Source organism: Vanellus vanellus (genome assembly GCF_965231255.1).
Source record: "Vanellus vanellus genome assembly, chromosome: 11".
In the NCBI taxonomy this organism is placed as follows: domain Eukaryota; kingdom Metazoa; phylum Chordata; class Aves; order Charadriiformes; family Charadriidae; genus Vanellus; species Vanellus vanellus.
The window spans coordinates 24,216,742-24,244,525 of NC_138916.1; the positions used below are offsets into that span (position 1 = coordinate 24,216,742).

At 60.8% G+C, this 27,784-nt stretch overlaps 1 protein-coding gene across 2 annotated transcripts in view; it reads right to left on the reverse strand.

Annotated features, from left to right (window-relative positions):
- Positions 1 to 9,367: 9,367 nt before the first annotated feature.
- TLE3 (TLE family member 3, transcriptional corepressor) overlaps positions 9,368 to 27,784 on the reverse strand; it is a 28,084-nt gene continuing 9,667 nt past the window's right edge. The window contains exons 5-20 of one of the 2 annotated variants that reach the window (XM_082488771.1): positions 27,482 to 27,544; positions 26,910 to 27,014; positions 20,443 to 20,647; positions 18,991 to 19,007; positions 16,064 to 16,183; positions 15,739 to 15,789; positions 15,404 to 15,559; positions 15,132 to 15,264; positions 14,659 to 14,855; positions 13,940 to 14,016; positions 13,477 to 13,726; positions 12,900 to 13,147; positions 12,465 to 12,612; positions 11,045 to 11,195; positions 9,806 to 9,882; positions 9,368 to 9,551 (exon numbers count right to left, since the gene is read on the reverse strand). In XM_082488771.1, coding sequence (XP_082344897.1) covers positions 9,444 to 9,551; positions 9,806 to 9,882; positions 11,045 to 11,195; positions 12,465 to 12,612; positions 12,900 to 13,147; positions 13,477 to 13,726; positions 13,940 to 14,016; positions 14,659 to 14,855; positions 15,132 to 15,264; positions 15,404 to 15,559; positions 15,739 to 15,789; positions 16,064 to 16,183; positions 18,991 to 19,007; positions 20,443 to 20,647; positions 26,910 to 27,014; positions 27,482 to 27,544 — 2,106 coding nt within the window. In that variant the 3' untranslated portion in view covers positions 9,368 to 9,443. The remainder of the gene's footprint in view (positions 9,552 to 9,805; positions 9,883 to 11,044; positions 11,196 to 12,464; positions 12,613 to 12,899; positions 13,148 to 13,476; positions 13,727 to 13,939; positions 14,017 to 14,658; positions 14,856 to 15,131; positions 15,265 to 15,403; positions 15,560 to 15,738; positions 15,790 to 16,063; positions 16,184 to 18,990; positions 19,008 to 20,442; positions 20,648 to 26,909; positions 27,015 to 27,481; positions 27,545 to 27,784) is intronic. The other variant, XM_082488772.1, reaches the window with a different exon arrangement.

A 27,784-nucleotide genomic window follows, 5' to 3' on the forward strand; every position in this document is an offset into this window, starting at 1 on the left:
ACAGCTCTTAGTGTCAAAATGTAATTAAACTGCTTCCAATACGCCTTGAGAACAGCACAGCTGCTTTGTGCTGCCATAAAGCATTTTGAAACTGCTGGGCCGTTTGCTGGGGTGCCGAAACGAGAGCTCGTGGATTCAGCCGTGACTCCCGCACCGCCGCGTCCGCGGGGAGGTGAACCCCCTCCCCCCGCAAATCGGCCCCCATGTGCCCACGCGTGTAAACCGGGGTCCCGTCGTCCCGCTGCGGGATGCTCTGTGCTGCCAGCGTGCCGGAGGGCCGCGGCGGAGAGCGGGGGCTGAGCCCGAGCCCCGCTGCCGCGTCCTGCCGCGTCCTGCCGTCGGCAAAGCTGTGGCGGCTGCCGGGGAGGAGGTGGGGTGCCTGCTGGAGGGGGGACCCCCCACCCCCCAGAATGCGCACAGGAGGGGCTGCTGCTCATCCCGCTGCTGCCGGTGCCGGTCGGAAGGTGAACGCCGAGTGAGCAAGACCTGTCAATAGACTCTTGTTTAGTACTTCTGGGGGATAAATGAGCCATTAATTAACCTCCCAGCAGAAGCTATCAAAGCTGCACGCATGAAATACCAATTATCAGCCAGTCACAGCGTTTACTCTCACCAGCCTCGTTAGCGTCCCAGGTGTGCCCGGGGTCCACGGTGCAGCTCCGTGCACCGCCACACGCCGCTGGGGTGCCCCAGCGTCCCCATCCCCCACCCCATCACTGTCGCGGTGAGTGCCCAGGCGCCTGCTGGCTGCTCTGCAGGCGAGGGCAGTTATCCCAGCACGGGTGGAAGTTGTGCTTTATCGCGGGGCGATGCCAGGCGTGGCACGGGACGCGCGGTTCTGCCTGCGGGGGCTGCGGGCCGGGAGGTAGGGCACGTCCAGCTACCAAAAATCCCACTGGAGACCCCTCTCTGGCAGGCGCGCGCCGAGCTAGTGGCTTCCCCAGGCTGCCCCACACCAGCCACTGCTGCTGCAGGGTCCGGTCCCACCGCCGAACCTGCTCCAGGGGTCTGTATTTGCTTTAAATCTTGAACTCTGTAACACACGACCCCCCCGTCCCCGATGCCCGAAGCCACCAGACGCGGGATGCCCGCGCCGAGCCGCACCGGTGCTCCTGCATCCTGCTGGGACTGGAGCATCCCTGACCGCTGCCCGGGGGAAAAGGGGTTTTTCCCCCCGGGATGGCTCATCCGGGGTTGAGGGGTGACGGGATAAGTACAGCGGGCGGTGGGGGGCACCTCCCTGGGGGGCTGTAGAGGAGTGTGTGTGTGCGTGTGTGTGTGTGCGCGCACGTGCACCCGTGCACGCAGTTACCTTTATCATCTCACCCATCTTCTCCCCAGGGGTGTTGGGGGTTTCGACTTTTATGTGTAACAATAAAAACTTTCATTGTAGCAAAACATTGGCTGGTCAAAATTAGACTAGTTAATTCCAGGGAATTGTTTCATCTTGGCTCAACAGTAATAATGAATCTTTTTTACAAGATGAATTGGTGAAGGGCCAACTTCCTCCGGGGCAATTCCTGTGTAGCGTTGATCCCGCTGGAATTTACCTTGAAAAAAAAAAAAAAAAAAAAGAGAAAAGAGAAAAGAAAAAAGAAAAAAGAAAAGGTTTAAAACTATCAAATGCTACTATTCATAACAACGTGTTATTTAGCTCAGCCATTTACTGACAGCGTACAGATGGAGCCAAGTCTTTTACAAAAAACGCTCACACAACACTTTTCTCCTAAGCCAGCCACAGCCTAAAAGAAATATTAGGTGCACACGAGCACGTTATTATCCTCGCAGAAGCCAAGGAGCGCCATGGGCGCTCGCCCAATGCTGGGCTGCCTTTAAAAATGATGATGACCTTGGCCTCTGCCTCAAAACTGAAACAGGTCCCACTCGAGCGCCGTGTTGTCGGTGGGATCGGTGCAGAACAGCGTCCCTTGGTCGCGGCGTGAGATCCCCAAATCCGCAGGATCGGTGCCCGGGGGCGCGGGGCTGGGCTCGTCCAAGGGGCTGAGCGTGCTTGGAAGGTATTTATATGAGAAAAGAGATAAATCTCATTAAAGCACCGCTGCATCACCGGCCCTCCACTTTGGGCAAGGGGAGGAGGCGGCGCAGCGGTGCTTTAATGAGATTTTTTCAGACTTTTCATGTTTAATAAGACTTTTCATGCATTTTAGGGCCGGGAGAGGTGCAGCGGCGGCCCCGAGGCATTTGCAGCAGAGGTGGTGGCACGTTGACCCTCACCACGTCCCCTTTCGGTTCCTCCGGGGTTGCTTTGCCGGGGACGGGCGCGGTACGTGCCGGCACTTGCGGCAGGCGGCCGTGACGGCGGCTGGTGAATCGCCTCCGCCGGCTCTGCGCCATCCTGCCGATGGGACAGCAGGTCCAGAGGCGGTTTGGGGAGGCGGTGAACTCCTCGGGAGCTGGTACCAGCGCCTCGCCGGCACCCATGGACCTTACGGCAGGGCCAGTACAGAGCAGAGCATCTCACCCCAGAGCCCCTTCCAGTGCCTAAAGGGGCTCCAGCAGAGCCGGGGAGGGACTTTTTCCAAGGGCACGGAGGGATAGGAGGAGGGGGAATGGCTTCAGACTGGAAGAGGGCAGATTGAGATGAGATGTGAGGGAGAAACGTGTCCCCGTGCGGGCGGTGAGCCCCTGGCGCAGGGTGCCCCGAGGAGCTGTGGCTGCCCCATCCCTGGAGGGGTTCAAGGCCGGGTTGGACGGGGCTGGGGGCAGCCTGGGCTGGGGGGAGGGGGCCCTGCCCGGGGCAGGGGTGGCACTGGGTAGTCTTCAAGGTCCCTCCCAACCCAAACCCTTCTGTGATTCTATGAGCTGGGCTCGGGCTGTCCCCAGGTGGGGCCCTGACGCTTTCTTGTGCTGCTGCCCCCCAGCCCTGCGCCAGGAGCAGACTCCCCCGGCAGCAAAGGCGAGGGCGGCTGCGAGCACCGTGCACGGTGGGCATGGGCAGAGCAGGGCAGACACCTTTCCCGAGGCTCCAGATGGCCGTGTCACCTGCAGAAGGGACAGGCTGGTGGCCAGAAGCTGCCCGGCGCACGAGTGGGGGCTGGCAGGGGTGAACCCCCCCGGGAGGGGCTCTCAGCAATCCCTCCTGCCATGGGCCCCCTGTGTCAACCCCTGCTAATGGTTTTTTCGGCGGGCAAGAGCCCTGCAGGGTTGGGGTTTTTTTTTTGCTGTTGTGATGTTTTGAGGTTTTTTTCTGTGTTGGGTTTTTTGGTTGTTGGTTGTTTTTTCCTTTTCAAGAGGGATTAAGCCAAATTAGTTTTTATCGTTTTCTGCAGTTTTCCGCTGGGATTCAGTGAAGCACCAGTGCCTGAGAACAGAAAAACGATAAACATCTAAACGCAGACACTCTGAGTACTGTTTTATCTCTGCCATTTGAAGTGATGACACCCTTCAACCAGATAAACAAAGCAACGAGGAGGGGCATGTTGTTAGATGGAGTGTGTAACGAACAGAATACTCCCTGCCACATTACAGACAATGGTAATGCACAATCATTCATTATAACTCAATTACAGTAATTAAAACTGGTGGGATGCAGAGGCAGAACAGACGAAGGGAGTAGTGCCAACAGAATTTACACTCCGTGTCATCAGCTAGCGATAACAACAGCTGATGGTGTCCCAGAGCCTCCTCCCGCCATCTGTTCCGAGAGCCGGCGACGAGGGATGGCATTAGGAGCTGCAGCGACCGAGCGGGTGGTGGATGGAAAGGGGGTGGGAAAGGGCTCTGGGCCCTCCCCGGCACCGTGCCCGGCCCAGCCGCCGCCGTGGGTGCTGCTCCTTGCACCCCCAAGGGTGAGCCACCCTGCCGAACCGGGCACGGAGCCCGGGAAAGCAAAGGGGAAGGGGGGCACCCCGTTATCCCCGCTCCCCGCAGTGCAAACTGCACGGCCGCCTGCCTGGGGAGCAGTCTGCTTCCATCCTGGCATGGGCATGGCACGGCATGGCGTGGCACAGAACGGCATGGCATGGAAGAGCATGACATGGTGCAGCATGGCATGGCAGGGAATGGCATGGCATGGCACGGCACGGCATGGCATGGCACAGAACAGCATGGCATGGCACAGAACGGCATGGCATGGCATGGCATGGCACAGAACAGCATGGCATGGCACAGAACAGCATGGCATGGCATGGCACGGCATGGCATGGCATGGCATGGCACAGAATGGAACGGCAAGATCTGGCATAGCATGGCATGGCACAGAATGGCACAGCATGGCATGGCATGGCACAGAACGGCATGGCATGGCACAACACAGCATGGCACAGGATGGCATGGCACAGCACAGCACGGCACAGCACAGCATGGCATGGTATGGCATGGCACAGCATGGCACGGCACAGCACAGCATGACATGGCACAGCACGGCACGGCACAGCACAGCATGGCACAGCACAGCATGGCGTGGTACAGAGTGGCGCGGCATGGCACAGCACAGCATGGCATGGCATAGCATGGCATGACACAGGACAGCATGGCATGGCATGGCATGGCACAGAATGACGTGGCATGGCACAGAACAGCGTGGCACAGCACGGCAGGGCATGGCACGGCACGGCTCTGCTACGCCTGCAGCATTGCCCGGTGCTGCTGTTGAGGGACCAGAGGCACAGTGTGGGCAAAGCTGCTTGGCTCCTCAGGACCGGCGTTCCCGGGGGGTCACCATCCCTGTCCTGCGCCTGCTCGGGGCGGGGGACACACGTGCACCCCACCGGCTGTGTGGGAGCCCCGGCGCAGCTCTGCCAAAGCCCTCGTCACATGGTGACCATCACAGCCTCAGCCGGAGCAGCCGCCGCGCACCTCGGCCGGTTCAGGTCGCTATTTCACGGCAGCGCCACCGCCTCCGCCTCAGCGCCGGGACCTACACACTGTCATTTGATAATTAGGAGTTACTCAAAATGCAATTTGGACCGACTGCTGCTCCGGAGAGCCGGGCTGGGAAGGGGGAGCGGTGCCCAGCCCCAGGCGGCTGCCGGAGCGGTGACCGGCACCCGACCGGCACCCAACCGTCGCACCGCCCCGCTGCAACCTCTGTCCTCCCCTGCAAAGGCTCCGGGAATGGCACTGCTGCGGGAAACCGGCCGGGAGCAATGTTGGGGTGCACCCAAAAGGGGTAAGGGCTGTAGGGTGCACCCAATGGGGTAACAGCTACGAGGTGCACCCAAAAGACTCAATTTTGATGCTCAGCAGCTGCTGGGATCAAATATCTCGCACCCCCCTGCAGCCGCCCTTCCTCGCAGGAGTGCGATGCTCACGGAAGGAAATCATGGAATCACAGAATGGTTTGGGTTGGAAGGGACCTTGAAGACCACCCAGTGCCACCCCTGCCCCGGGCAGGGCCCCCTCCCCCCAGCCCAGGCTGCTCCCAGCCCCGTCCAACCCGGCCTTGAACCCCTCCAGGGATGGGGCAGCCACAGCTCCTCGGGGCACCCTGCGCCAGGGGCTCACCGCCCGCACGGGGACACATTTCTCCCTCACATCTCATCTCAATCTGCCCTCTTCCAGTCTGAAGCCGTTCCCCCTCATCCCATCACTCCGTGCCCTTGGAAAAAGTCCCCCCCCGGCTCTCCTGGAGCCCCTTTAGGCACTGGAAGGGGCTCTGAGGTCTCCCCGGAGCCTTCTCTTCTCCAGGCTGACCCCCCCACCTCTCCCAGCCTGTCCTCCCAGCAGAGGGGCTCCAGCCCTCCCAGCATCTCCAGGGCCTCCTCTGGCCCCACTCCACCAGCTCCATGTCTCCCCTCTGTTGGGGGCTCATCGCTAATGAGAAGTAGGTAGCGCAACCCAAAAGGCGCCGCCGGCCGGGTGTGCCGGGCCATGGCCCCACCTGCGGCACCGCGCAGCCCCGGGACGGGCGACTCCGGTGTCCCCCTGCAACGCCCACCCCATGTACCGGCCGATGGTGAGGTGTCCGCCTTCACGCCCCGGTGCGTCACAGCAGCATCGGCCGTGGCCCAGCTAAAAGCATGTTAAAAAAAAAAGCCCTTATGAATATATAATAATAAAAAAACCTTAGCGTGTGGGGGCTCGGAATACTTTAATTCTAAAGTACGGGCGCCCGGCGCCTGGCTGATAGCGTAAGCGGGAATCGGGGGGACCGCGCAGGGCTTTAACACCTCCTCCGTCAGCGCTTTCGGAAAGGTTGTAGTCAAACCAAATTAACGGCAAAGGGGAACAGTTTGCCGGGAACTGTCGAAAGCGGGAGCTGCAGCGCATCGGGTACCCGAAGGGGCAGCGCCGGGGGGGAGCCGTGCCCTGCTGACCCCCCCCCCCCCCCCTCCATCCCCAGTGCCGGCCTCTCCGAAATCTTCCAACAAAGGATTTCTTGCAATTTTTATCTTTTAATGGTCCCCCGTGTATGGCCCTCATTCCATCCCGCTTAAAACCAGATTTAAATGCACTCATAACCATTTACCGCTGTACATTATCGGAAACCCAAGCAGTTAAAGAGTGCTGCTCCTGCTTTTTATTTCTCCCTCGCAGCAGGCTCTGTCATGTTCAATACATCACGGGGCAGCCCCCGTAGGGCGGCACATCCGTCCCAGTTCGAGGAAAGTGCTTTGTCTCCCTCGGGGGCAGCGGGCGGCCGAGAGCGCGGGAACGCAGGTGCCCCCGGCCCGCGGTCTGGGAGGTCCCCGAGCCCCGGCGAGCATCCCGCCGGCAGCCACGGGCACCCCCGGGGGGTGGCACCCTGCCCCGGTGCCCGCGGGGCGTCCCCCATCCCCCCCTCCAGGGCCCCCCTTTTTCCACATCCCGAAGCACGGCCACCAGCACGGCGGGAGGGGGGAGAAGCCGCGGGAGGGGGGGCTGCAGCCGGACGCTGCCTTCTGTCCCGCGCTCCGGTCCTCCTCCGGCCGCCCTTCGCCGTCACCCCCGTGGGTAGGGGGTCCCCGGGAGAGGGGTGTGCTGTGCCCCCCGGCCCCGCCGCGCAGGAACAACGGCCCCTCGCTTGCTTCGCTTGCGTTTATTAACAACTCAGTGCAGGTTCTCAGAGATCAAATGGTTTATAGACACTTTGCTTTCATTTGGGCTTCATTACATTTATTCTTTTTTTTCCTTTTTTTTTTTTTTTTGTGCCTTTTTTTTTTTCTCCCTTTTTTACAAAAACCAGTTGTAGTTATTAACAGCTGTACATATTCTGCTACATACTTTGGTGTAAAGTTGAGAAGTCTGACTCAGTAACCCTCTGCCAGCTCCGGTACATGCAGTTCCTTTATTTTTTTTAATTTTTTAAAATGCTTTTTTTTGGAGGAAAACGAAGCACTGACTTGCAAACCATCGCCCGCGCAGGACGGCAGCCGGCGGTGGCCTTCCCACCGGGCAAGTTTGCCACGGGGGCAATTCAAAGCCCCCCTGGCCCTTTCCAAAACCCCCCATCAATGGGAAGAGGGAGGATGCTCCAAGCACCCCCGGGGTCGGATGCTGCACCCGGGGCTGGGGGCACAGGGGGACAGGCAGAGCCGCCCCCCCCTCCAGGGACCAAACACAAAACCCCAAAAGACACGCGGGGCGTTCCTGAACCCCTCGGCAGGTGCCAGCGGGGGTCCGTCGGCACCGGGGGCATTTTCAGAGTCATTTTTCCCAGCCGAACCACCCTCAGAACCACTTTCCCTAAACGCAGTTGTAAAGAGCTTGCTTTTTCCTTCCGTGGGTAATTAGCGCAGGAGATCGATCCCATCTCCTCCCCGGCCGAGGCAGTACACCGCCAGCACTAAGGAGCAGCCCAGGGCGGCCACCACTGCCCCTTGGTTTTCTTTCAAACAGAAAAGGGGCAAAAAAAATAAAATAAATCTCAAACCCCTCTTATTTTGACAAGGGAAAAAAAAAAAAAAAACATTTCCCATGACATCCTCTTCCAACCCCATCTCCTCTCTCCCCGTGCCGGAGGGACGCGATGCCAACCGCGTGCCCCAGAACAGTCAGGTACCAATCGCCTCCGCTTCATCCGGGTATGCAAACCAGGCAGTTCGCACCTGAACCCTACGCATTATTATTTATTTATTTTTTTTTGGACCAGATTAAAATCAAAAATTAAAAAATAATCCGTAAAAATGTAGTATAAAAATTCTCTTCCATATGCTACAATACAGGGCGAGCGCTTCTGCTACACAAATACTTTTATTTCTCGTTATGGTTTGCTTTTTTTTTTTTTTGCCTTTTTTTTTGTTTTTTTTTTTTGTGTGATTTTTTTTTTTTTTTTTTTAAACCCTTTAGTACAAAATGCTGAAACGCAGGCCTGTGCAGGGAGGGGGTTTGCTTCATCGGAACCTATACACCAGAAGACACAAGACCACAAAGCCCACAGGACCCTACCAAAGCCAGCCCCCTTCCCCCCCACCACACACAAACCCTACTTGTTAGTAAACTTTGCTTTTAAAAAACCTGTATTTTAAAGGTTATCAATTCTAATTCTTTACTTTCATTTGAATACAAAACACATAAGTTGCTATTATCTTTCGTGGCTCCCTGAGCTGAATTTACTATGCTTTCTTTGAAATCACTCCTCATTGCTTCTGTCCGAAGACCAAGAAGGGCTTGCGCAGACGATCCCGCAGCGTGGGCTTCCCCTTTTCTTCAAACATACGAGCACAAAAAAAAAAAAAAATCCATATATATATAAGAAAAAAAAAAAAAAAAAAAAAAGGTGATTGTGTTGCTGATGTCCCATCAGTAGCTGAGGATCCGACCGAGTCCCCCGCGGTCCCAGCAGCGTCCCACCATCACTAACACACCGAACAACGCACGGGAACGACAGTAGGAACAACTTTCACCAGTGGACATCTCTCGCTCAGCCTGGGTACGCGCTGCACGGCAAAGTCACGTCCCAACGGACGCTCCAAAGGGGGGAGGGGGGGGGCAAGGAAAAACAAAACAAAACAAAACAAAAAAAAAAAGAAAAAAGAAAAAAAGATTGCCACCACCAAAACCATCAGTGGAATACAATTACAGCAGACGAAAAATACACAACTAGTGTACCGGGAGGGGTCCCCCACCCTTCCAATGCTATTTACTAGTCCATTATTTACATTTTTCACAAGTCTTATGCAGGATGCACAAAAAAAAAAAAAAAAAGTCACAATAAAAAATAAGTCCTTTATAGTGCCACCAAAGCGCAGATGGAAAGAACCAGAAAACCAAAAAAAAAAAAAAAAAAAAAAAATCAAAATAAACCCCAAAACCCTAAAACCAAACAAAAATCCGTTTAGGGCTTCGATGTGTGCCATATTTGCAGACCTCCAAATAAATCCGTGTGTATTGTACGCCGGGCCCTCGCGGCAGAGCCTCGCCGGAGCGGGCCAGTCCGCGGCCGAGCCCCGGGGGCCACCCTGCGGCGGCCCCCCCGAGCCCCCCCCGCCGCTCCCCGCCGGCCGCCCCAGTCCTGCCGCCGCCGGGGCTGGGAGCTGCCAGCCCTGCTATAAAATCCACCCTTAGTAGATGACCTCGTAGACTGTGGCTTTCTTGTCACCAGAGCCCGTGACGATGTACTTGTCATCCGCTGAAATGTCACAACTTAAGACAGATGAGGATTCCTTGGACTGGAAAAAGGAAAAGGGGGGGGTGGGGGGGAGAAAAACCATCACTTTGGTTCCCGCGACGAAGCTGTCGCAGCCGCGTTTCCCCGCGGGGTCGCATCGCCGCATCCCACAGGGCTGGGAAGTGATCCCGGCCACCCCAAAAGGAGGTGCCCCCCCCATCCCCCCCTTCCCCAGGGCTGGCAGCCCCCCAGGATGATGCCGGGAGGTGTGGGGGGCGGTCCAGGCGCTGCCCACCCCCAGGAACAGCCCCCTACCTGGAAGATGCTCGCTCCGTAGGGCGTCCTCCAGGCGTTGAGCAGGTTGTCTTTTCCAGTACTCACAAACCATTTACCTGTGCCCAGGAAACACGGCCTCAGCACCAAAGCCACCGGCCTGACCCCGCAGCCGGCCTCCCCCTGCCCCCGGGGGCTGCCGTTTACCCTCGGAAATTGGAAGGTTGGGGAGAAATTGGAAGGTTGGGGAGAAATTGGAAGGTTGGGGAGAAATTGGAAGGTTGGGGAGAAATTGGAAGGTTGGGGAGAAATTGGAAGGTTGGGGAGAAATTGGAAGGTTGGGGAGAAATTGGAAGGTTGGGGAGAAATTGGAAGGTTGGGGAGAAATTGGAAGGTTGGGGAGAAATTGGAAGGTTGGGGAGAAATTGGAAGGTTGGGGAGAAATTGGAAGGTTGGGGAGAAATTGGAAGGTTGGGGAGAAATTGGAAGGTTGGGGAGAAATTGGAAGGTTGGGGAGAAATTGGAAGGTTGGGGAGAAATTGGAAGGTTGGGGAGAAATTGGAAGGTTGGGGAGAAATTGGAAGGTTGGGGAGAAATTGGAAGGTTGGGGAGAAATTGGAAGGTTGGGGAGAAATTGGAAAATCTGGAGATTTTCCAGAGACGGCGGCCTCAGCCCCTCTCCCAATGGCCCACGTCCCAGCGCTCGTCCCAATGCAACCGGGGCAGGCGCTGGTTCACCTCCCGCGATGTCACACAGCAATTTGTGACCGGGGCTGGGTACAGCAGCGGCACCGTTTACGGGGATAACCCTCAGCCCCCCCCCCCACCCCGTACCACACATCGTGCGGTCCCCACATTGTCCCTGAACAACATGGGGGGTTCAGCCTGGAGAAGAGAAGGCTCCGCGGAGACCTCAGAGCCCCTTCCAGTGCCTAAAGGGGCTCCAGCAGAGCCGGGGAGGGACTTTTTCCAAGGGCACGGAGTGATGGGATGAGGGGGAACGGCTTCAGACTGGAAGAGGGCAGATTGAGATGAGATGTGAGGGAGAAATGTGTCCCCGTGCGGGCGGTGAGCCCCTGGCGCAGGGTGCCCCGAGGAGCTGTGGCTGCCCCATCCCTGGAGGGGTTCAAGGCCGGGTTGGACGGGGCTGGGAGCAGCCTGGGCTGGGGGGAGGGGGCAGCACTGGATGGTCTTCAAGGGCCCTTCCAACCCAAACCATTCGGTGATTCTGTGATCCCCAGGGTCACCAGGGGAGCCGAGCTGGGGGCCGGAGCCGCTTACCGCAGTAGGCGAACTTGAGGGAGAGGACGCAGCTCTCATGGAGGTGCAGCTGGTACTTGTCGGGTTTCGTGTGGTGCAGCACTTCCACGTTGCTGCTCTCCATGCCCACCGCGAGCCACTCGCCCGTCGGGCAGTACCCCAGCGAGAAGATCTGCGGGGGGACAGGGGGGTGGCTCAGGGGGAGGTTGCACCCACCACCAGCTCTGCGTCCCTGAGAATTCCCCATGGGGGAGAGACGCCGATTGCCCGGGCAGGAGCTGAGCTGGAGGTGATGCCGTTGGCGATTTGGATAACGCGGTGGCTTTGCCCGCAGCGGTGGCTTTGCCCGCAGCGGTGGCTTTGCCCGCAGCGGTGGCTTTGCCCGCAGCGGTGGCTTTGCCCGCAGCGGTGGCTTTGCCCGCAGCGGTGGCTTTGCCCGCAGCGGTGGCTTTGCCCGCAGCGGTGGCGGCGAGGCCGGCAATTCAGAAGAGAAAGAGCCCGACAGGCGGGGAAGGAGGCAGCCTGGTCATCCAAATCACCCGGTGGCTGCAGCCGCTGGAACGTGGGCACCACGAAGCCGGGAACCAGCGGATGGCGTCTGCCCCCGCAGCGCAGCCCCGGCCAAAACGCAGCCTCTTCCAGGGACAGAACTTCTGCCTTTGGACAGAAAGTACCTCCCCGGCGTTCTCCAGAAGAGGAAAACTCAGCACGGGAGGCAGCATGACTAAATAAACCCTAAGCCACGGCTACTCGCGGGCCGGGAAGCGCAACGGCGCGGCTCTCGGTGGCCCAGCTCCACCACGGCGAGCGGTAGTGCAGCGGGACGCGCCGAGCGCCAGCGCGGTGGGGTCAGCAGCTGGGACGCAGCGCAGACCTCGGCCACGCAATCGCCCTTCCGCACCCCGACCGCACAGCTCCGGTTGCCCAGTGCAGACGGCTGGCCAGCCCCGAAGCAGCACCGCAGGGTGTGCAGGGGCACTTCCGCAGGTTTGGAGCAGCCGCACGGGACCGGTGAGCACCAGGGTGGCTCCAGCCCCACGGAGACTGCCGTGCTTGGTAAGAGGACACGAGGTCCCGACTTTGTCCCCCCAGGCAAGGGCTGTGGGAGGGTCTGCGGGAGGAGGCTGGTGCCCGAGCCCTGCAGCCATCCCACCTGCGGGAGCGTCCGCCGCCAGCCGGGAATGCCCACGGGGCATCCCGAAGCACGCACCGCTTTCGTCTTTGCAGGGGATGAAAAAGCGATGAAAGAGAAGCTGAAACAAGAGCCAGAGAGCCCCGCAGCTCTTACTGCCTTGAACGCTCTTGGGTTCCGCTGGGGACAGCCATGCCCAGAGCTATCAGCGCACCGTGCAGGCCATTCTCCCTCCCGCGGCCACGCACCGAGCTGGAGGGACAGACCCCTTCACGGGGTGTCCAGGACAAGGAGGCTTGTCCCACTTACCTGGGAGGTGAAGTCGTGCTGCTGGAGCTGCCTGCCTTCCCGCAGGTCCCAGGAGCGCACCGTGTTGTCCAGCCCCCCCGTCCACAACTTCGTACCATCGTGCGAGATATCTATGCAGCTGGCGCCATCCGTGTGGCCTTGGAATTGCCTTTAAACAACAGACAAATGAATGCAAATCGTCCGGGCGAACGCTAGCAAAGAGCAACGGGGTCGCTTCAAGGGAACCGGTGCCCCGAGCGCAGCTGGAAATCCCAGGAGCATCCTTGGCCGAGGAGCACCAGCCCAGCCAAGCCTGCTGCGCTCGCTCACAGCTCATGAGATGGTGATCTTCTCACCACCCCCAAGGTCCTGACCCCAAAACCACGGCCAAAAGACCCCGCTTACGGGGAGGAGCAGTCCGCGGCGACCCCAGGACGGGTGCCAAGGCTGGCTCACCTGACGAGCGTCTGGTTGTGCAGGTCCCAGACGGCGATGTTGCCGTCGCTGCAGCAGGAGAAGCAGACTTTGGCGTCGGGGCTGATGGCCAGGGCGTAGCAGGCGGGGGCGGAGGAGGTCAGCTCGGCCTTGATGCGGGGCGTGGGGGACGCCAGGTCCCAGATGGTGAGCGTGCTCGCCTCCCCTCCCACGATGAGCGTGCGGCCGTCGGGGAGGAGTTTGCAGGAGCGGATGTAGTTATCCCTGTTCTGGAGGGGGCAGCGGCGTTAGGAGGGGGGCAGAGAACATGTCACTGCGTTTAGAGGTGAGGGGGAAACAGGGGAGGACACACACTTGGGGACCAGGAGCAACCCGTGGCTTGCGCGCACGCGAGGGATGCTCCAGCCCCGAGGCGAGGGATGCTCCAGCCCCGAGGCGAGGGATGCTCCAGCCCCGAGGCGAGGGATGCTCCAGCCCCGAGGCGAGGGATGCTCCAGCCCCGAGGCGAGGGATGCTCCAGCCCCGAGGCGAGGGATGCTCCAGCCCCGAGGCGAGGGATGCTCCAGCCCCGAGGCGAGGGATGCTCCAGCGCCCTTACCAGGCAGTCCAGCTGGGAGATGGGGCTCTTGCTGCCCGGCTGGCTGATATCCCAAATCTTCACGCAGCCCTTGCCCCCCGTGTAGACGTGCCTGGTGGGGTTGCTGATGGTGACGGCGCACACCACCTCCCCGTGGCTCAGCGTGTTGATCTGCCGGGCGTGCCGCGGGATGCCGGGACCCGCCAGGGCGTCGTGGGGAAAGGGCACCGGCTGCATCTGCCCGTCGGCGCTCACGTGGAAGGAGTAGGCTCTGCCGGGGAAGGGCGAACGGGGGGGGTCAGCCCCGGAGCCAGGGGTCTGCTGCAAACCCAGTGTAACGGGGGGGAGGGGACATGGGTGGCGTTGCATGCCGGCTGCCAGGCTGTGCCTTGCCGGGGACCAGAGGCCACTGCCGCTCGCCGGGGGCTCGGCCGGACCCACGCTCACCCCCACCCAGAGCGCAAAAAGACGGAGAGGGGCTTACGGCTTCCCGCCGGGGATGGACGCCAGGCTGGAGGGCAGGCCGGGGGCTCTCATGGGCGGGTGCGGGTCGAAACCAACCTGCCAAGAGACACAGGGAGGCGGGTGAGGCCGGGCACGAGGTGGGCACATCAGCAAACACGTCCCCGTCCGCGAGCCCCGGGAAGGTGCGGGGACACCCGGCGGCCCCCCCTTTTCCCTTGCTGCTCAATAGCTAATGGTTATTTTTTTTTTTTCCCCTGGCAGGAAGGGGAAGGGCTGGGGAATAAGCCAAAGGTTTCTGGTGCGCAAGGACCAGCGTGGGACACGCTCCCCCTCCCCGTGCTGCTGCCAAGCCCCCAGGGACAGGAGCGCCCAAACTGTGCCCAGCACCCCGGCTGCAGGAACCCCCACCTCTGCATTAATGGCAGCGTTTTGCTTCTTGTTTTGCCTGTATTTTGCCTTAAAGTGCACGAATTGAGTGTTTAGCAGGAGTAAAGGGAAGGGGGCTGCATAGTGGGTACTTCCCACGCATGGGGAGAAGGATAAACCCCATGAGCATCACCCCACGGGGAGGCGTCTCCACACCTAGCACCCTTTGACGTGGCAGACTCAAAATGCAGCCAGTGAGGAGCCCCAATTTCACAGCCGACGCAGGGAAACCTCCCCCCGCACCCCTCCGGACCCCTCCCCACACCCACCCCCCCACCGGGAGCGAGAAAAGGAGCTAAAAGTGCTACGTACGGCTCCAAAGCTCACCATTGGCGACCGGCCGTAGGCGGCGGCGGCGGCGGCAGCGGCGCTCATCTGCGGGGGGATGTTGTGGAGCCCCGCGTAGGCGCCGGGGCTGGTGAGCGAGCCGTTCATCTCGTGGTGCCCCATCATGGCGAAGGGAGCCGCATAGGAGCCCGCGATGGAGATGGGGGTCCGCAGGGCCGAGGCTGCGGGAGGGATGGGGACACAGTCAGGGCACGGAGCCCACCAGCATCCAGCCCCGCTCAACCCCAGAGGAGAAGATGCAACGGCTCGGCCTCCCTCCTCGCCCCGTCTCTGGCACGGGGACCACCCCAGCTGCTGGCACCCCCGTCCTGAGCTGGGTCAGGGCCCTGATAAACCTGAAAACCCCCTGCAAAGCTGCGGCGCCCCAGCGGAGGGCATGGGCTGAAGCCGTGCTGGGGACAGCAGCAGGGAGGTGGCACCGGGGGACCGGTACCCACCCAGGGGGTCCATGCCGGTGGGCTTGCCGGGCATCGGCCGCAGCCCCGGGGTGCTGCTCGTCCCCGGGGTCGGAGCGTCATTCCTCGGCGTTGGAGTGTTCGACTTGAGCCCGGGCGTCGACGATTTGTCGTTCTGGATGGAGAAGGGATGAGAAACAGAAAGGGTGAGGGAGGTTCAACCGCTGGCACCTGGAGAGCCCCCAGACCCAGCGAGCATCCACGGCCGGCGGGGCCTGATCCCCCCCACCCCCCCAGCAGAGCGAAGGACGTACGTGGCCCAGGTCTTTAGTCTTGGAGGAGGGAGTGCTGCTGGAGGAGGCGACCGAGGCCGGGCTGTTCGGTGCGTCCCCCTTCTTCAGCCCACGGGCTTTGTCTATGCCATTCTCTGGGGGGGAGTGGGCTGGGCTGACCCGGGGGGTGGCGGGGTCCTGCGAGACAGGAGAAAGCATTGGCACCCCCGGCGGCGGGGAGGGCTCCCACCAGCTCCTCTTCCAGGCAGGAATCGGGCCGGTGTCAGGGGACCCCTAAGAGCTCACCCCCACAGCCCAAAGCCCCACCGTGCCGCGGGGAGAGGAGCGGACCCCACCGAAACACCCCCACAGCTCACCTCGTTGGAGACGTCGACCACCAGGTCATCGCTCTTGTCACCATCGCTGTCCTGAAACACGAAGTAAGTTACATCCCACAGAGCGCTGCCAACCCCGGGGGCGGCGGGGCAGCCCCCACCCCGGGGAGCCGAGCGCCCGTCCCCAGCAGCACAACGGCAGGACACAGGTCACCCACACCAGGTTTGGAAAACGCTATCCCAGCCCCGCTTTCTCCCACCCGAAGTCCTGCCCGAACGTGTGCCGCACGCGCTTTGCCTCGCGCCACCGCGTCCCCCCGGCAGCTCTGCCCCCCCCCCCCGGCCGCAGACCGTCCCTGCCGCTTACATATCGGCTCATGCTGTCCTTCTCCTCCGCTTTCCGCTTCTTGGAGTCGATGCTGTAGTCCGTGGAGCTCCGGTGCTTCTCACTGGCTCTCAGGCTTTCCGAGGGCGAAACCGAATTATTCTGCAGTAACAGGAGAAACTTTTTAAGTTGGAAACGGAAGGAAACGGGACTTCACCAGCAGCAGCTTAGAAGGTGCCGCAAACAGCTCCTCCAGCCAACACCGAATCCAAAATTCCAGCCCTGCCCCAGACCGTAAAACCCCAACGGTGGGGTGAGACCCCATGGCCCACCACGCTGGGGACTGGGGGACGGGGTCCAGCCTGGGCTGGAGGGCGGCCACCACCGAACCGAGCGTTGCCTCGAGCCCCAGGGCTGCTGCCGGGGCAGTCCCGTGCGGCTGCTCCGGTCCAGCAAGGCTGAGCGTGGGCACGAGAGCCTACTGACTGCAAAAGCGCAGCAGAAAAAAAGGGAGGAACGGGTGGCTGTTTGAGAAGGCAAAGCCTGGGAAGAAGCCACGCGCAATTACAGCGGCCGCTGGGGTCCACCAGCGGGAACCGGTGAACGCGGAGAGGGGAAAAGCTGCGCCCCCCTGAACCAGCCCCGTCTCTGCCCTCTGACCCCACGGCGAGCACCGTCACCATCACCCTCTGCCCCGGGGGGACCAGAGCACCGTCACCATCACCCTCTGCCCCGGGGGGACCAGAGCACCGTCACCATCACCCTCTGCCCCGGGGGGACCAGAGCACCGTCACCATCACCCTCTGCCCCGGGGGGACCAGAGCACCGTCACCATCACCCTCTGCCCCGGGGGGACCAGAGCACCGTCACCATCACCCTCTGCCCCGGGGGGACCAGAGCACCGTCACCATCACCCTCTGCCCCGGGGGGACCAGAGCACCGTCACCATCACCCTCTGCCCCGGGGGGACCAGAGCACCGTCACCATCACCCTCTGCCTCGGGGGGACCAGAGCACCGTCACCATCACCCTCTGCCCCGGGGGGACCAGAGCTTTGCCCCGGCCCTGGGCAGGGAAACAGCTCTTGTACCCGTGGAAGCCCATCCACGGGCGCTTCCTCCGGCATCGGCAGAGCCGGGGGCCTCATCCCCGGTGCCGGTTAAGGGAGCAAAGGAACCGCTTCGCCCCAACCTTGGCCAAGCTGCATCAGCAGCTGAGCTCCGCCGAGCCAAAGGGCACCCAAAAAAACCCCACATTTGGGAGAAATCCGCATCCCTGGGAGCGGCGGAGCCCGGCGCCCCGCGGCACAGATCCGCTCGGGGCCGGGGGGAGCCTTTCCGCGCTCGCTTCAAGCGGCGAAGCCCCAGAGATGCCGACATTCCCGGGAAAGCCCCTCGCATGCCGGGACGGGGTCGGGAGCAAAAACGGCAGTGCAAAAGCAGCTCAGGAGCGCCGGAGAGAGCCCGGCCCCGCACCGCCTGCGGCGCAGCCCCGCGCAGACGCCCTTCAATTAGTTTCTGGGAGCAGCAGGAGAAATGACCGTCGTTTCACGTCTCGCGGCGGAGCCTGCCACCCCTGCTAAGCAGAGACGTCCCTAAGCTCCTCTGCCTGCCTTTCTTTCCCAGCTGAAAGGGAGAACTAAAGCAGTTCATGTTTCTCCTCGGTACCCAATAAGCAGCTTTGGATAACACCGGGGTCTTTCTTCTCAGGCAGTCATGCTGAAAAACCTCGCAGCTACCAGAGAATCATGTCAAGCATTTAGAGGCATCGATCCATTCAGCCCGCCGCTGGCCCGCCGCCAAGAAACTAAATTTTTTTTTTTTTTTTTTTTTTTTTTATTGCGCAGGCAAGGCTAGGAAAATATGAATGACTAACTCTGATTATCGTGCGCATTAAACCTCCGCGGGGAATACCCCCCTATTTTATTTTATAGATCGGGCAGCCTCCCATCCCTGACGGCCCCCCTCCTCGCCAAAGGAGCAGGTTAATGATGCCCAATTCCCCTCTCCCCCCCCCCCCCCCCCGCCCCGCGCCGTAAATGGCACTTTTCTTCCCATCCGCCCCCAGCTCTCAAAAGGCCCATTTGTGGGCTCGGGGATGGCAGGAAATCGCCGCAAAGCCGCGGCTCAGCCGGGCTTTGTCCTGCTTTTCCCCCCGCGACGGCGGCATTGTGCGCCCCAGGGGTTGGGGGGCCACGGGCTGAGCCCCCCTCCCCTGCCTCCGCCGGGAGGGCAGCCCCCCGTAAAGCTCCTACTGGCCTCTGCCCACCCAAAAAAAAGACATCCCCCGCCCTCTCCATCCACGCTCAGGCACTGCGCCCGAAGAACCAAACAAGTTCTCGCACAGCGAGAACCAAACGGCTGCTACGAACGCGGAGGTGCCGGGGAGAGATGTCGGGGACACGCATACAAAGCGGCGGCGCTGGAGGTGAGGGCTGCCCTCCACCGCCGTTCTTTAGCTGGTTAGTTAACTGCTTGACCTTCCAAGTCCTACTTAACACAGCGTAATAGCCAAAACCCATCCCGACAGATTAGATGACCCAAGATAATAGAAGAGTGATCAGGAATAAAATAGCTTTCCTAATCGCCCAAGGATTTTTTAGCCGCGCAGACTTGACCGCGCTCATTCACAGGGCTTAGTCAATTGAAACCGAAGCTGGGTGGCAATCGGGGGGGGGGGAAAAAAAAAAAAAAGAAAAAAAAGATTTAAACCCAATCTCATAACCGGCCCGGAGGAGGCGGCTCCGCTCGCTCCGGCACAGCCGACAGCCCAGCAGCAATCCCGGCCGGGGTGGGGAGAAGGGTTACTTGCCTTTTTTTTTTTTTTTTTTTTTTGTTAAATTAAATAGGACTTAGGCAAAAGGCATCCCCGGAGCTCACGCCCAGAATTCTGTTTTTCTAAAAACAATACATAAAAACAAAAACACGCAGCCACCCGCAACTGAGAAAAGAAGGAGGTAACAGGACTTACTGCACTTGAGTCTCGCTCTTTTAGAAGAGGCCCATATCAGAGGGGAGGTCGCAGCCAAAATAAAGAGAAGACAGAGAAATAAAGCAAGTTAGAATTAAGTCTTAAAACGGTAAAATAAACCTAGAAGCTCCTCCTTGCACTGCCTGAACTCAGAAAACCTATCTGGGCTCTCTCTGGCTTTGCGGTACGATTCCCGTCCCCTGCCCCGCCAGCTCCCGCTGCCTCCCGCCTCTTTCGTTTTGTCGGTATGATTTATTTGGCAAAACACCCAGAGGAAAGGGGAAACGTCCTGAAACACAAAGGGAATGGCATCAGCCTCAGGCGCTTGTACCCGGAGTCACAAACCTCGGAGAAGGTCCCGACCCCCCATCTCCGCAGCCACATCAGCGGGATGTGGTTTAGCCATGAATTCGCACACAAACAGCCCCGTTTTCCCTGGGATCTCCTGGTAATTTGAATCCGCACAGAAAAATAAATGTAATGGCGTAATAGCTACCAAGAGTTATTCTTCACCGGGAGGAAAAACACCCCCAGCCCACCAGCGGCAGAGCCCGACAGCTCTGTGAGGGTGTGGGATAACTGCCCCCAAAATGGGCGCACTATGGGGAAGACCTCAGACCTCCGTGCGTTAAGGGGCTGAGGGATTTGCAAGAAAAGTCTTCAATGCTGGTGGTTTGCAACTGAACTCACGCATCGTTTTTTCTCCTAAAAGGAATTGTCTTCTTGCTATTAAGAAGAAAAAAAGAGCGAGTTTGCTAGTGAGCACTGCTGCTCTCCAGAGCGCTGAAAGTCTCAAGACAGTGATGGAGAGGAGGAGGAGGAGCAGGAGGAAGGCTGCTTCCCCGTTATGGCACAGCTGACCGGGGATGCAGGATCTGCAGCAAGTCCTCCATCACAGCCTGGGAAGACTCCAACCTGCCTGCGAACTCAGGGGGAACACAAGCAAATCAACCCCACAGCGGTCAATGTGCATTCCCTGCCCTAAACGGGCAAAGGAAGGAGCAGTCTGGAGGCAGGTCCCCTCCTCCTCTGCCACCTCTCAGAGACCTCACCATCCCCGAGCTGCTCTCAAGGAGGAGCATCCTGACCCCAGGGAACAGGAAAGCAGGGAAAGCTCGAGAATCACCGAGAAACTGCTGCTGGGAATACCCTGCAACAGCGGCAGCACCTCCCTCGGCTGCCCAGGTTGACCTAAGGAGCTTGAGCATCCTTTAGGGAAAGCCGCATCCCAAAAAGCACAAGCCACCCCCTGCTGCCCGCCGTCCTGAGGAATTCTAGCGGGAGGTGTCCCTGCCTATGGGATTCCACGATCTTCACGGTCCCTCCCAACCTAAACCATCCTGGAGGGTGGTGGGAACAGAGCCGTGCCCGGCCCAGGGTGTTTCCAGCACCAGGGGATGCAGCGGCCAGCAGCCCCCAGGGACCGCATCGCCCCGACCCCCCGGCTCTCACCTCGGTGGTCCAGGTCGTGATGGTTTTTCTCGTCCTTGACGGCGAGGTGCGCCTGGCTCCCCAGGGCGCCGAGAGCCAGCAGCCCCGAGCTGCTGCCGGTGACCGGCGGGATGCCCGGCGGCTGGAGGCCTGAGGGATGCGGCGGCAGCTGGACCGGGGGCCCGTGGGCGGCGTGGGAGAGGTGCTGGGCCTGGAGCTGCTGCTGCTGCAATGAAACCACCAGTGAGGCGGGGAGGGGGCAGAGGGACCGGGGGGGAAAAGGGGATGTCGAGGCATCGAGCGGCGGCGCGGCGAGGAGATGGCCCGGGGAGCTGCCCCGCTCGGCTGCCTGCAAGGAGAAGCCCCGTTAGCAGGAGGGACGGAGGGTGCCCCTGCGCGGCCCCGGGGACGATCCCCACCGCAGCTGCCCGCGACACGGCCGGGTGGGACAAGTGCCCGCATGGCACACACCACACCACCCCCCCCACGCCAGGAGTCACCCTTAATTCGAGGCAATCCGCATCATCGCTGCGGACGTGGCCGGTTTTGCTTTTCGGTAGATACGAAGCAAAAAACTAAATAAGGAGACAGAGAGCGGCTCTGGCTGCAGTGCCAGCTGCTAAAGCCGAGCAGAGAAAGAAAACTCAAGCGCCCAGGATGCTCGCAGGCCACCTCAGAAGGGAAAAAAGTTCTGCTTATTTGCTCAAGACCAACTTTTAAGGCACCTGATGGTGAGAAGAAAACCGCCCCGCGCGGTACCTATGCCCCATCCTGCCGCTCCTGTCCCCCCCTCCGATGGTGGCTGGGCACCCATCGCCCCCCCTGGGGACGGCCGAACCGCGGGCGCACCCTCCCCCCGCGCCGCGGGGCCGGGCATCAGCACCCACCGCCCGGCCAGGAGGGCGCCCGGCTGCTCCCGGGGGGGCTCTGGGGAGCCGTGAGCCCCATCCGCCCCGGCGCGCACGCATCCAGCTGTGGGAATCGCCTGCTCCTTTTTAGCTGGGAAAAAGCTGAGCTACAGCTTTGGGGAGAGGAAGGAAAAATAAACAAAACCCCCCAAAAACCCCAAAACACATCCCCTGCGTTTCTATTTCAAATACAAACTTGGAAAGAAGTTGAAACCTGAGTTACGGGCTATCGGTCAAGGGTCTGCCCTCGGAGGTGTCACTTCCAAGAGCCCCAAGCCACTGCTCCCGTGGCTCCCCCAGCCCGGGGACACCAGCGGTCCGGCCAGGGGGGTCTCGGAGGAGATGGCACTCACATTTCCGACCCTCCTGCCTGCACCCACCCCCACCTCCGGCAGCACCCAAATAGCCGCTGGTGAAAGCTGCATTTGGACAACTGACTTCCAGTGGGAATCACAGGCTGGGCGGGGGGACACCCAAGCTGCAGAGTCCCCCCACGTGTCCCCACGACCCGCTCAGATCAGGTTTTCTCCCCACTGAGTGTGGCAGACGCTGGGGGGGGGTGGTGGGGGGGTGTCCCGGAGCTCTGCACTCACAGCTCAACCCTGCCGCGCATGGAAGCTGCACTTAAAAAAAGTTTTCCTCCTGCCCTGGAGCAGGGCTGGTGCCCCCCCGCCTGCAGCCCCCCCCGTGTCCCATTACCCCCCCCACATGCCCACCACTGCCGCACGGCTGTGCGTACAGACCCCCAGCCCCAGCGGGGCCATGGGGACGCTGTGCGCCCTGCGCCCCCTGCCACCCCCCGCAGGAGCCAGGATGCAGCTTTTTGGGGAAAAAACCCAAAACCAACCCCCACCCCCACCCCCGCCCTGGCCATGTCTCCAGGGGAAGCGCAGGTTCCACCTCCTAAAGGCCCTTATTTTCGGGGGTGGCAGGAAAGGGGGTGACCTGCTGTCGCAGGCTGGCGAGCCCGGCGGGACGCAGCAGCCTCTCGCTTCCCCGGGGGGCAGAGGCGACCCACGGCGGGTGGGCGACACACAGCTGCCGGGCTGCGGTTTGTGCGAGGGGCGAGGGAAATGCCCCCCCCCAGGACGCGGCTGAGCCGGGGGTCGGGTCCGAAGGGCGGGAGGCGCAGTTTCAGGCGGAGGAAGGGAAGATGCATTATCTCAAAGCGCGGCTTCTCGCCGGCAGCGCAGAGGTCTCAGCTGTGGCAGAAGCCAAATCGAGAAGGCAATTAGACCTCTGCAGCGCTGTTATAGGAAAAGCATAAATCATCGTCCTTCAAGAGCTTTCGGCTTCTGCTGGGCTGCTCCATCCGCCGGGCAGAGGAGGGGAAGCATCCTCAGGAGCTCCAGGTGAGGAGGGGTCCGCAAACCAGCCCGGGCGAGGCGGCGGGGCGAGGGGAGCACCACGGCTCACGGAGGGGGTCCCCAGCCCCCGGGGCTCTGCCGGACGGTGCCAGCACCGCGCTGGTGTGTCGCTTGAGGGCACAAATCCACATGGAAAGCCTCCTCGCCCAGCAGCTCCAGCTCAAAGCCTCCTCATCCCTCCACCCGGCGTCGGGGCTGGGCTGCCCTCCTCATCACGCACACGTACCCACGTCAATCCCTCTGACAGCAAAGCGGGAAGAAGAGAACCTCAGCTCTTGCTGGAATCAATGGGGCTCCTTCCACCCCCCAAGCCCCACAGGGCTTCCATCCGCTTCAGTGAGGAGCAGGGTTGACCATCGTATCGGAGCATCATCCCGGAGAACGGCCCCCGATGGTTTTCCAGCACGGTACTCTCCTCCCCGCGAGCCTTCCAGTGGTGCCCATCACCGCAGGGATGGGTCGCACACAGATGCGATGCTTTATCCTCAGCAATCTCCAACTTCCATGGTGGGAACTCCACAACGCTCTCCCCCCAGGAGCTTCCCACCCCGGGGCGACAGCCCCCCGCGGCAGCAGGAGCCCCGGAGAAGGTTGGGGGCGGGGGGGAACGTGGTCTCGTGGGCACTCCAGGTCCATGCAGCAAAACTCCAACCCAGCGACATCCATGGGGGGGTCACAGCCTCGGCACGGCCCCGGGGGACCACGTAGCTCCACCACAAGCAACTGCAGCAGCACCCGGGGGGGGGCAGAGCAGGGAAGGCAGGAAAAATTGCCCCCCCCTCCCCGAGCCTCACCCTCCAGCGAGGCAGAAAACTGCCCATTTCTTCCTTTTTTTGTAAGCTGCCAGCAAATACATCCATCCAAGGGCTCGGCGAGCCGCAGAGGACCGGCCCTGTGGGGTCCGAGCCCCCCCGCAGGGGTTGTAGAAATGAACGCCGTGACAACATCCCACTCCCAGGTAACGTTTAAAGGTGTTTTTCTCCCCTCTGGCGGGCAGGAACCGGTGAGCAGAATCCACATGGAAAGCCTCCTCGCCCGGCAGCTCCGGCTCGAAGCCTCCTCATCCCTCCACCCGGCGTCGGGGCTGGGCTGCCCGAGCTCCGCGGGGCAGCCGGGATCACACCTCCACGGGGCAGCCGACCTCCATCCCCGCACGGCTGGAAGGAGCCGTGCCCCGGCCAGGTCGCTCCCGCCGCAAGGAGAAGATGATGAGCCGATGAACCCCAGCGCACATCCCACATCGGCACTGGTCCTCAGGGCGCCCGCGTGGATGCTGGAGGATCCCCAGGTTCTGCTCGCAGCTTCCCACCGCCATCCTTCCCGGCTGCATCACTCCGCCGGGCTTGTGCGCGTTAGCCCAAGGAGCAGTCGACGCACGTCCCTCCTTGTGCGGCGCTCCGGAATCACGTCCTGGAGACTCCACGGAAGGGGATAAACCCCACCCGGGGGTCCACGGCGCAGAGGGGATGCGGTGGAGCTCAGCGATGCCGCTCGCTTGGCGCCTTCTCTGCTGAAAAGCCCACCTGCCCTCCCCCTGCCCCTTCTTCCCTTCTGCAGAAAAAGTTGGTTTTAAGAAAAAAAACAACAACAAAAAACAACAACAACAAAAAAAACCCACACCATGCGGAGGCTGGTTGCAAACAACCTACGGGAGGGCGGGCTGCAGGAGCGCTTCGGCCACCCAAAAAACCACCCCTGCACCTGCAAGCTGGCTGCCCCACACCTCGGCCAGCAGCGGGGACCCGACGGGGTGCTCACCTCCCAGCGGGATCAGGCTCCCGCCCCAAAAAGCCCCGCGCGCAGTGCGGTAACGCGCCAGGACTTGGGGCAGCCTCCCAGGGCCGGGGACCCTCCCCACACCCCCCCGGCCGAACGGTGAGCTCGGACCCGCCGAGGAGGCTGCGCTGGGGCTTCTCCTCTGCCGGCAGGACCGCAGGCTGGCCCGCGTCCCCCGCGGAGCCCGGGACACCAGCCCGCAGCACGGGGCAAAAGCGCTGCAAAGCCATCCCCGGGCGAGAGCGGGGACATGGGCACCGCCAGGCGAGAGGAGGCGGTCGGAGATGCGCAGACACGGAGATGTTTTCCTTCTGGAGTCCCTCGGCATGTGCCAGACAAATATGGTTAAGATATGAAGGAGGTTACAATTTACGAGAAAGGCTGGCAAGGAATATCTCGTATGTAGAGTGTTTTTAATTGGATTATGTACATCATGCTTCATGCCTTTGTTAACCGATTTAATGGTTCACCACTTAAGTTCACCACTTGCGTTAAATTTAGTAAAGTAGTCTAATCATTTCCAGAGCTATAACCAAATCAAGGGCTCGATTTCACAGAAGCCTGAAGCAGAGGAACTGTGAGACAATGGCCTAGATGCATAAAATTAACAGTTCTTGACCTCGAAAGGGGCGAAAAAGGAGGTTTTAATGATTTGGTGCGTTTTTTTCGCGTGTCAGTTTTGTTTGCGGCACCTGCGCCGAGCTGCTGGGGCGGTTTATAAATAGAGCGGCCTTCTCGCACTGGGAGGTATGGCGGGGGTCAGCAGAGCCGCCCGCTCCCCCCCCCCCCCCCCCAGCCCCGGCGTCGGGGTCCCCACGGCACCCCACGGGTGTGGGTCCAGGGGCACCCCAGTGCGCCGCCCTCTTCCGCTCAAGACCCCGCACCAGTGACCGTCCCCACATGAGCAACCCTGCAATAGCAAACCCCCGCGCGCACAAAGGGCAGAAATTCAGTTGGGGAAAGAAAAAAAAAAAAAAAAAAAAAAAATATACACACCACAAAACACCAAAAACCCACGAAAACCCTCTTGGTTTCCCGTCTCGGGGGGCACCGGGGCAGGCGCAGCACCCAGCCCGCAGCACGGACCCGCCACCCCAAGCGGCTCGGCTCTGCCCCGCGTCTCAGCAACGCGCTCTGCCCTCCTCTGCAGCCACCCAAGCGCAGGGCATCGCTCCCCATCCCCGTGTCGTCCCCCCCCAGGGCGCAGCGGGAGATGCTCCCCGCTGCCATCCCGCCCCAGCGCTCGCCCCCATCGGCTCCGGGCTCCCCCCGGCAGCCCCTAACTCCCGCCTCCGGGAAGTTCGTCATGCAAAGCGATTAAACGCCTGGCTGCTTAATGACGGGACGACACTCTCCCTCTGATCCGAGGAAGCAATTACCTCGAAAATGGGGGTCACGGGCCCCGCTCGTTTACCTTAATTGAATTCCAATATCTGCCTCTCCCTGCCCGGGCTCCTGGCTGCCACTTAGAGCAGCTCATCAGAGCCGCGCAGCCCGATCCTCGCTGCCCGGCGGGAGGGCCGTGCTGCCCAACACCCCCGCACGGACCCAACGAGACACATCCCCGTCCCCGCACCGCTTCCCAAGTGCCGTCACCGCACAAACCCCACCAGGAGGGATCCGGTGAGGGGGATCCCACCTTGGCCCCAAGGGCTGCGGGAGCCCCGAGCACCTATCTATGCTTAGTGCTACCCACAAAAACCAGAAAAATGTACGTAAAAGCCAGTTAAATGCAGAGAATCACAAAGATGCTTGTAGCCTAAGAAAGAAGTGTAAAGAGTTACTCAAAAAAAAAAAAAAAAAAAAGAGTATTTTTTTGGAAAGCAAACACCAAAACCCAGAGGAGCTCTGGAGCCACCTCCCCAGGACGCCGGTTGGGGACACCAATGTCCCAGGGTGAAGGGCGCTCCAACAGCCAGCAGGTTTGCTGCAGGACCGAGACCGTAACGTCAATTAAAAGAGGCAATAAAAATGGTTAGTCTTAAAAACCGCCCGAGATCTGCGAGAGAGAGAGAGGGAGAGAGAGCCCGGTCAAGACGGGAGCGGGTAAGTCAATGCATGGAACAACAACTCCGTCAAGTTTACAGCACATTTCACATCAACAGCACGCGCAGAGACATGCCTGGGCTCAGGGGGGCTCCGGGAGGGCTGCCGGGCACCTGGCCCCGCTCCGCTCCCCCAACGCTCCCCAGTCCCACGGAGAACATCCAATTTGGCTGCTGGTGCCGCATTAGCGCCCGGGGAGGGGGACTGGCCTGCCCGAGCCACCCCGCCTCGCTCCATGCCAGATTAGGGGAGTTTTGGTGGGTTGGGGGGGGGGGGGGGGGGGGCCCGCGGGGAGAGCCGGGGTGCTGCGAGGTGCCCTTCTTTAACCCCGCCTGAGCGCAGGATTGCCTCTGGTTATGGTAAATGATAGGAATAAAAGGGGTATACACACGGTGAGAGGCAGATTGGGAAGTCCACGTACCCCGATGATAGCATTCAACTCCGTCATTGTCACTTGCTTGGCACGCTCAACAGCCTGTGCCACTTGCTGTTGGTGCTGCGGGGACAGAGGAGCACGGCCAGGTCAGAGCCGGGCACGGGGGCACCGAGACGAACCCCCCCTTGGGGCCGGTCACCCCCTTCTTTCGTCTGTATTTGGCTCGCGAGAGGAGCGGCAGCCCGGGCGCACCTCCCTGCTCCACGGGGTGCGGGGGGAGCCCCTCGCAGCCTTTTGTGCTCCACGGGCTCAGCGCAGACCCCCCCCACCACCTCCCCCCATGGCCAAGCAAAGCCCCTCGCAGGGTCCAGTTCTCCCCCCCCCACCATGGGTTTTGCAACACACATGTGGGATGTGAGCCCCATTCCTCATGGGGCAGCCCCACGCCCCCAAAAGATGGGTTTGGTGGGAGCAGGTCCGTGCGCCCTCGTGGGACACCCCGAGAGGCACAGCGCTGCCCTCCTGGGGACCCCCCCCACCCTGGGAGAAGCGGCATCCCCCACCCCGGGGTGCGAAAACGCCCTTACCTCTTGTGACAGAAAAGGCATGATCTGAGCTAAAATCGTATTCAGTCTCTTAGCAATTTCTGTCTGAAAAAAAGGAAGAAGAAAAAGCAACAGTAAGTACCACGGGACCTCCTGCGGACTGCACGAGGCTTCCCGGCAGCACCGCTGCGCATCCCCCTCCCCGTCCCCTCCCGGGCATCCCCCTCCCCGTCCCCTCCCGTGGCTGCACAAGCAGCAGCGACAATTCCCAAAAGAGGCAAGGAAAGCACCTTGGTGCACGCTCTGTGCTCGCCAGCGCAGGGACAACGCTCTCGGGACGCTTTG